Source organism: Triturus cristatus, chromosome 6, assembly GCF_964204655.1.
Source record: "Triturus cristatus chromosome 6, aTriCri1.1, whole genome shotgun sequence".
Lineage (NCBI taxonomy): Eukaryota > Metazoa > Chordata > Amphibia > Caudata > Salamandridae > Triturus > Triturus cristatus.
This window is the reverse complement of record NC_140589.1, coordinates 1501468891-1501478432: the sequence shown is the minus strand read 5'-3', so window position 1 is coordinate 1501478432 and position 9542 is coordinate 1501468891. Positions and strand designations below refer to the sequence as shown.

Below are 9542 nucleotides of genomic sequence, written 5' to 3'. Positions count from 1 at the left end.
GCCCCACCAGTGACCACTCCATCGGTCGCCCCTACCCGTGAGTGCCAGTTTATGTTGGACTTTCTCTTCCTCCACCCTCCTGCCTTGGAACTGCTTTCCTTTTCGCAACCCCAGTGTGCCAGTTCCTGCTGTGTCTGAGTATGATCTGGGCAACTGCCTTCTGTCCAGCGTGCTGCCTGTTTTCCGGTTGGATTTGTGCTCACAACTTCTGCTGGGAGTATCAGCGTGTGAAAGCAACTTCTGTTTGTGTGTTCCTCCAACATTAGGAGCTCCTCATTCGTGCCTTCTGGAACTTGTTTGAGTGTTCTTTTGTGAATTATATCCTGCTGAGCCTTTCTCCCCTCCTTCTGCCTTGAGAGAGTGTCTCGTGTAACAAGAGTTCTCCAGCGGTGCAAATAGAACTCTGCACCGGTCGGCCCAATGACGGCATTCAAGTTACCCACCTGCTTGCCCCTGAGTAATCACCGTAATTTGTGTACTTTTTTTTTTAACCCAGCTTCGTGTAGAGAGAGAGCCTACTGCATTGGGACCACCATACCCTCTTATTTCTGCGTGATATCGACCGTTTAGTGGTAAATTAATCATTATCTCGGTCCCACTGGGTGTATGTCCACCTTGGCAGTTAAACCGCTCTACCACTTTCAAAACTGACATGAGATGTGAACAGCCCGCACACACCGAGCGCGCGCATTCTTAGTTGCATCCAACTCGTCTGCGATGCCTCCATTGGATCTCTTGTGACGTGTTCTCCCTCACTTGGCTTCCTGCTGATATTGACGCTTGGGTGCATTGGGATGCCAGAAGCCAACCGGGACAGCGTCAAGAAAGTGCTGCCATCTTGTGCTTGGAAGTAGTACTGCAACACTTGAAGCTCGAAGTATTCTGTGCTGGTTTTCTTATTTGCCAACCACGTTTTTTTAATGTTTCGTGACAAAGTTAAATCGAACGTCGGTGCTCTTCAATTAGTCTGCCTCCGTCTTTGTATTGTGGTGAGCCAACTTCTCGAGGAATCCATTGTCGCCAGCATGTTGAGGAACTTTCTTCTGCCGTTGGAGGTGTGGAGTGTTTGCCATGACTTCAGGCGAGTCGTCGCTCATAAGGCTGTTCCCATGTTTTTACATTGACTTTCCCTGCTGTGTTACATGAAGTCAACTCAGCGTCAACCTACAATCTGCATAAACTTTTACGGGGAGTTTGCCTATGTTGTTTTCAGGAGTTAATGACTTGTCTTGCTTCCCCATTCTACCTCATTGCTTTTTTTATTGTGGATGATTACTTTACCCTAGTATGGGCTGATGTTCTGGGCAATTTATATTTACATGACTACATGATATTGCTTTTATATGCTGTTGTTTTTCCTCATCCCTTTTGTGTCCTGGCAGCCTTTCTTTTCGTCATTTGTTCCTCTACACATTTTGGATCTTCTGCTTATTGTATTTTATTGCTGAGATGGTTGCGTTGCTGTTTCCCACTTTTACGTGGTTAGGGTTGGTGCTGTATAACCACCCATCGTGTTTTTTTCCTTTTCTTTGATGTTGTTGCTGGATATTCAGTTGTGCACTTACGTACCTTATGTGCATTACCTTTGTTTCGTGTGGAGACCCTTCCACACATCACACCCCAGTTTGCGCTGGGGGCAGTTCTGCATTTTCGGTGTGTAGCATTGTGTCATGTGGTGGGTGTGTGCCCACACATTTCACACCAGCACGTGTTGGGGGTAGTGCTTTGGTATAGCTTGCTTCTCCTTTTCTACTGCTTTCCTTTTTGTTGTGAGTTCACCGCATATGCGTTTTGCTGTTTTTGGTGTGGATTTTGGGTGAAAGGCAGTTTTTCTGTTCCTTGTTCTCTGTGCACCTGCTTTCACCCTTTCTTTGTTTTTTTTTATTTGCTTCTTTGGTCGGTCTTCTCCTACACCTTGTTGTTGGCACTCTTGTACTTTCTTCATGTTTGCCTGGCCAGCTTGCATGATTTACGTATTTGGGTTTGTTTGCGGTCTGTGGTGTGGGAGTGTGTGTGTTTGTTTTTGTGGTACAAAGGGAGATGGGGCATGTACTTGTGTTTCCTGGTTCTCTCTTTTTCCTCTTTGTTTATATTTCGCCTGCATGGAATTTCCCCACCTTTTATTCCATGCCTATGTATCTGAACTTTGATGTATTATTCCAGAGTTCCTTTGTTTCCTTTACAAAGGAAAGGAGATGTGTTATACCTAGTGCTCAGCCAGGGTGACTGTGTGAGAGAATGTTGGTGTCTGGAATGTTGGTGAGTGCATGAGTCCGTTGGTGGATGGGCTGAGCAGCAGGAAGGCTGCTCCTGGTGGGGCTCTCTTTAAGATATAACATCTATCTTCAATAAACCTACAAAGAAACTACATGGAACAGAAGCATAAATCCCTAACTCCCCACCCTGAAAAAGTGTCTTGTGCAGCAACGACCTATAACACGGAAACATAGTTTTGACGCCACAAAAATGTCAGGTTTAGCCACCTCTTCGACATCGAAACAAGACAGGCTTTGAAAACAAGAGGATACATGTACTGCAGAACATCAAACATTTGATATTAATCAATAAAATATTCACATTGACCCACACAGAGGTCATATTATGGTAAGCCTCCAGGGAGGATAGCTTTGGATTCCTCTGCACCAAAGACAACCATGAGACTGTTTTTCGATTAATTAATACCTTTAGAGAATAGTTCCTTACCCATACTAAAATGAGAACAGATGCCACTGCCAGGACGCACACTACTACCAATGTGCTCACCTCAAAGGGGCACATATTCAGATTCTGAAGAGACACAGATCCAAATCAGCCACAATACGACCCAGTGAAGGGTGAAGAACAATAAAAAGATAAACAGATATTGCATTGATTCTCTCAACCCAAAAAGAACCTCTGCACTATATGAGACAAGATCTTTATAATGCAGTAATCTAGAAGGCAACATTGCATCGATGGAGCTACCTTGCAGGTAAAGGAAGTGGAGGAAGGCTCTCACATAGAATGAGTCACACAAAATAGAAACAATCTCTTCCTCTGCGGAAAACTGTACATAAAAGCACACATGAAAATTTCAAAGTAACATTCAAGATCACAGTGGTCACATGCAAGGAAATGAGAGAGTTGAAGTCTGCATCACAAGACTGAGGCGGCATAAAGGACATATATTGACCCCCATGACTTACTGGTGATATGTTGTACAAGGAAAAGGACATTTTAAGCATGACAGATTCCCTAAAAGAAAATCAAAATGATAGACTCAGCGGACAAAATGACACCAGATGGGGCAGAAATACATTGGCATATTGTGGGGCTGATCCACACTGCCAGGTGCCAGTCATGGGAGGAAACAGAAAAGTTGCTTGAACATCTTCCAGATGTACAACATAAGCGAGCTTAGGGAGATAGTGCAGGAAGGGAAATCTACTTCCAGTGGCAGCATAAGATGTGGAACAGCTGCTAGAAAAGTGAATACTATCATGTTATTATACAGATGTGCATGTTAGGGTTTTGTCTTGAGGTACAGCATCAACTAGTAGCCATGTTACATCTCTTTGGACCCAAAGGTCGCCAAATCTCTAGAAAAGAAATATTTTTTTAAACGATACGGGCACAACAAAATATATGGAAGGCACCCCTGCAACTTTCCTACTACAGACAGAATCTCAAGCCAAGTTCAAGCCCTAAACCACCCTTTCAATGAAAGCAACGGTATAAAAGAGATCCACAGCAGCAATTATTGTTTGAGAGCTACAAGGCCTCGGGCAAAGTGGCCTCTTAAACAAGGACTCACGAGATATTCCCCACAGATTACACTAAACTTGTCAAGAAAAGATGGAGGATGTTCCAAGAAAAATGATCAAGTAAACATATGTAAGGTCCTGAGAATGGAGGAACCTATAGTTGTACAGCTAGCCTAAGTAAGTATTTTTAGAGGATTGTTAATATTTTGATCATAAGCATAATGCCTATTCAACTCACATTTGTGGTTTTTACGATATTGGTTAGCAAGTAATAAAAAAAGACTACGATAAAGAAAATCATAAGAAGTTGATTAAAAACATAATTAGCAGTGTATCATTTCCCAATACATTTTCAAACAAAGATATTTAAATCTTTTCAAACACAAAAACGCCTTCACATATATAAATACCAACTTCATATTGGATAATATGTGTTTACATCATTCTCAGACATTGTTTCTTTATTTTCCAAAATATCCACTTTATCAGTTTTTATATATTCCTAGAAAAGGTAACGGTACAGATGAATGATTCGGGTTTTCAGTTTATGCCAAATGAAGTACATCACTGATACTATGTAAGAACACCACATTGTCCTCAGAAGTAGGTATTTCAGTGGTTATCTCACAGTATAGGATTTCATGAATGCATTACATCATTTGCTACCACACCTGAGGTGGTGAAAGTTTTCAATATGGGAAATGTAAAATGCATGTTAAAAATACCATTCATTTTTATTGAAAATTTCCACAAATCTGATGAAAATCATTGTATCTACAAAGCATGATCAAAGGGATAAATGTCAGCTTAGAATCTACAGCTCCAATGTGATTGAGTGCATTCCGCCAGGTTGCCTTCTTTTGGAAGCACACTACTGTATTCTCACGCTACGGTCGCTAACTGGACATTAGGACATTCTTCAAATCTTCACTTCTTTAAAACATTCACAGTTTCCCGTCCATAATGGTAATAACTGTATGCAGATGCGGCTGTGGTGAAAGCCGTGATGCACCTGTTGAGATACGGTAGGCATAATTAGTCAAGTAGACAAAGTAGGTGAAATAACAAAAAAATGATTTCTCTGCATTTCTTATTTGTTACGCTTTGTAGACGGAATCATACGTTAAGATATGTCCAAAGGCAAGTGTAGTAACCACACAGGAGTCCAGCAGAAGTTCAATGTAGTTTGTGTGGCACAATCACCAGCACTGTTAAATCCGGCAACAAAAACTAGTCCATTCAACTCCGTGCCCCAGCCCAACTCACAGTCCTTACAGAACACACACACCAACTTCCACATTCCAGAACCTACTCAAGGTGCCATAGGACAACACACCTCTCATTGCAGAGGAAAAAGAAAAACTTATATAATGACAACCACAACATCACAAAGAAAAAACAATAGCAAGTTATAATAAACATCGTTCCCAAGGAATTATGTACTGCTTAAGTAATCCTAAAATGTCACAGGTAGTTTAACCACCCAGAAGGGGCATGCCCCAATTAAACTGGCACTCTCTGCCATTGTATCTGCTGGTATGATGCTCTTGGTCTGCTACTCTCACAGCATTACCACTAGCATGACTAATTCCAACAGGCAGACCACCCCTAACATCTGCACCAACATCAATCTGACTTGCTGGAGAAACACCTGATGCACTACCATTCTGACACATTTAAATCCAATTTCCCTCTTGCTATCATAACACAACTCAAATGCCAGGCTTTCCCATCACTTAACCTAACATTTTGTATTATATTAGTGACTTTCCTACATAAGTATTAATGTCTTCAGGATCCCACAAGAATACCTTTGCTTGGTCTAATTATCCAGTGTACACTTTAGTGTTTGGTCTCTAAAGGCATGGTGTGATTTGCCCACATCATTTCCAATTCATGTTCAATTTTCTTACCACCTGCAAAAGTTAACTGCACAGTACCTTTACCGACACTAAAAATACATTAACTGGCACCATTCCTTCTTGGGTGGCAATCGTATCAGAATTCAGTTGAGAACCACTACATGTTACAATGCAAGTGTGAAACCCTTTCTTGAGCAAAACGTGGACAATGTCCATATCAGCCGTGGCCACGACTTGATGACAATCAGGCAACTTCGAAAACCTGCCCACCAAAGGGAGGATCATTTTAGTTCTGTTTATTCCTAAACATACAAGGCCCGTAATGAGGAGATTCACACATTCCCAATAACATATTAGGAAAAACAATTAATTCCAAAGAGCGATTGAAGGTTTTGCAAAACCTATCTGCAATTCCACACATCAAACTCTTGAGATAACTCTCCACTTGCATTTCGACCTCAGTTTACCAATAAACATCACACACCGTTTTCTTAGTTTTCACAATTCTCATATGACCCTCATGGAACAAAGTTGATAATTTTCAATCTAATAGGCAATGGGTCTCATAGGCAATATCAATGATTTTTGCTCATCTCATTAGGCACAGTCCCTCATCACTCATTTCACTGCGTACTTCCCACAGTGCAATCTCATGAGACTCCAACCGTTATTTACTTGGCCAACCTACTCAGATCGATTCTTTCACATCCTAGAGGGGAATTTCCTCAAAATATGCTTTTTTCCATTTGTCTAAAGTAAAAACAATCTGCTCACATTCTGCCAAATACTAGCAATGAGACACTCAATTCATTGATCTGTGACGCTCCCTCAAAATTAAAGGCAATCTATTTAAACAATCCGCAATGGTGTTTTTTGCCACCTAGAAAATAATCTATCCTATAATTAAAATATTGTTGTCTCATTGATTGTCTGGCAATTCGGGCCAATGTGTTCTGTATCCCAAGGAGTCTTGTACGTAGTTTGTGGTCACTTCCCAAAATAAAATCACCTCCCAAAATGTGTTTCTAAAAGTTTTCCAGCTCCCACACACAGGCAAGTGCCATTTTCTTTTTTTAAATCTTTTTATTAACAAAGCTCAGGAAAATTGCAAACACAATAAGCATAATCGGGGTTTCACTTTGCAGAGATAGTACAATTCGTAAAAGCATAGGCGGCACACAACATCCCGTGCATGGATCGTGATCTCAAGTACACCCTCTATATTTCCACCAAGGCATACAGATTTTTCCCCATTTCTTGGTGGCCCCCCTACTTTTGTACACCGTTTCTTCTGTGCGTTGGTACCAGTCCAGGTCCCGCTTCCACTCTTCCAGTGTCGGAGGCAGAGGCACCCCCCACTTTCTGGCAATGTTTTGTTTAGCCACCCCTGCCGCAAGAGCCAGCCACAAGCCCTGGTGTCTGGAGCAGTCAGCGTCTGTTTTAATCATCAGTAGTAACCACTTAGCGTCAAGGGGAACTGCCACACCCACCACCCTGGACATGATCTCTACAATCCCGTTCCAGTAGCGGACGATCTCAGGACATTCCCAGAGGATATGTATGAAGGTTCCCTCCCCCTGACATCCCCTGGCACATCGTGCATCTGTGATCTTACCCCATGGGTAAAGGCTGGTGCGAGGGTAGTATGTGCGGTGCAATATTTTGAGTTGGACTAGTCGAAAGCGAGGGCGCATCGCTATTTCTCTGGGACTCTGAATCGCCTCCTGCCACTCTTCCTCGTCCAGGGGCCTTAGGTCCTTCGCCCATGTGTCACGAAGGGTCATCAGGGCGTCGGCACATTGTTAATTAGCTTACGATAAATCGTGGACGTTGGTTTTTCAGGAATAGGATCCAGAAGCACTCTGTCTTCCAGTGGGGAGTACTCTGGAACAGAAGTGCCACTGTGGACGCGCGGCGCGTGGACCAGCCTCAGGTAATGGTAGTGTTGCGTCTGGTTGAGGTTGTAACGGAGAGCATGTGATTTAACACAACAATTCGCATATTACTGTAGTTGCGGAACACAAATTATGGAGTAAGGGGGCTCCTCGGATCAGCAAAGAGCACACATTTATGTGTGGTGGTAACTGTAAAGTATGTAAATGCTCACCAGGTGAAGAGCCCCATAGGTTCTGTTACTCAGTGTCAGACCCCATAGGTGAGGTAGTTTGCCATGGGTGTCATGGGGCCTGTCCCACTATGGCTATGCAACAAAAACAATCTTTTTTGCACTGAAGACTCAGGGTAGCGAGGGTAAGGGAGGTAATGCGGGAGAGATAAGCTTCGAACGCAACAAATAAAACAACGGACACACTAAGGAAATGTTCAGCCCAGTAATTATCTTTATGATCTTTAGGATCTGCAAAGAGAGTTTGGGGAAGGGGTCCTTTTCACAGCACAGTCTCCTAGCACCCTCTGTGAATTCATTGGTTTCTCTGGATTTCCCCTCAAAGTATGGGTCTCTCCTCCTGGACAGTTTCTCTTCCTGCAGAGCCAGACACACGGTTTCCTTCTCTCAGCAATTAATCAAACACTTAAGGCAGTGCCTCAGCTCCTCCATCAAAAAGTGGTGACTTCATGTGACTTCCCCTCAGTTCTAGGAGATGGGCTGGCAGGCAGATGTCAGTCCTGGCTACACATCCGCTCATTGTATACTCTGCGGAGCACTCCCTCTCTCTATCAAGTAGGACTTGGGGCTGGAAAAAAGTGGGGTAGTTTGGATCCTACTTTAGTATACAGTCTTATTTATTTATTGTGTCAGCTTATAAACATAAGCCATTCAATATGCAGATAATACAATTCAAATGCATTAATATGATAAAAATAGATATAAACAGTAAATTAGCATTATTCACAAAGTATAAAAGCACAGAGCAACAAAGCAACTTAGGCAGATTGTAAACTTACTGGAAGACTAAAAGGTGTTAATAAAACTAGCAAACTGCTTAGATGAATCAAATATGCTTTTAGGAGTCGAGACAACATAGGACATTTTCAAATACTTGCAAAACACGAAGGAAGAATATACTGGATATGGTAAATTCAGCTCTTATTCCAAACAGTCACCAAGGGTCCTTGTTTGCGTGCCTTGGACGTTAATTTGTTAGTTGAACGATTAAGTAATGAAAAGTTGAGAAAGGAGCACTTTTGCAACTGAATAGACAACATCAGCAGTGCATCGGTATTCAGTGAGCCGCTGCTCTTTTTAGATGATCGGAAGTCTCTCAGAAAAGCAAAATACACGAGCTACACACGTTCACAGTGTGATGACACTACTCCACTTAGGCCACAAAATTAACTCACAGATGCCAAGTGTGCAAGCTTTAAATAGGTGTGTAAAGATGAGAACGCTGGAGCCTATCAGAATGGTAAAAAAATCGAAACAGGTAAAAACCATAAATAACCAAAGAACATAGAACGTTCTATATCCAAGGCGATGCAATTTAGGTGTCGCCAGTGAACCCGGGTAAAGTATATATATATATATGCCATACATTACAAGTTAATTAAGGGGCATTTTCGACTGAAGAATGGTGCAGTTGAGAAGTGAAATGACACTGAGTTGCTAACAATTAAGGCACTCCAAAGAGTCCGGCATTATGCTGTCTAGTACAAGGCCGTGCCTCTTTCCATGTTACATGATGTAAGAAGCCACTGGGTTAAAAATAGAGTTAATATAGGTTCTTAAACAGTGCACGGCAGCATAACAAATGTCTGATGTCATACTTTATTAAAAAAAGGGGGAAGAAATCTTTTCCTTACTGGCAGGGAGAAGGAGCATAGAAACAAAGTGCATGAGGGTCTAATTGCCACCCTGCGAGCAGGGGCAGGTGGAATTGCCACTGGAGTCTGACCAGTTCTGTGTGAAGGACTTTACAGGGAGACACCCTAGCCTTAATTTTATTAACAGTACTCTCTTTATCGGTGGGAATAAATGGTC

At 42.3% G+C, this 9542-nt stretch overlaps 1 protein-coding gene across 1 annotated transcript in view; it reads right to left on the bottom strand.

The window, feature by feature from the left end:
- Positions 1-4173: 4173 nt before the first annotated feature.
- Positions 4174-9542, bottom strand: part of CRLS1 (cardiolipin synthase 1) — an 89023-nt gene continuing 83654 nt past the window's right edge. Inside the window, exon 7 of the mRNA XM_085612635.1 lies at positions 4174-4755. Coding sequence (XP_085468761.1) covers positions 4671-4755 — 85 coding nt within the window. The 3' untranslated portion in view covers positions 4174-4670. The remainder of the gene's footprint in view (positions 4756-9542) is intronic.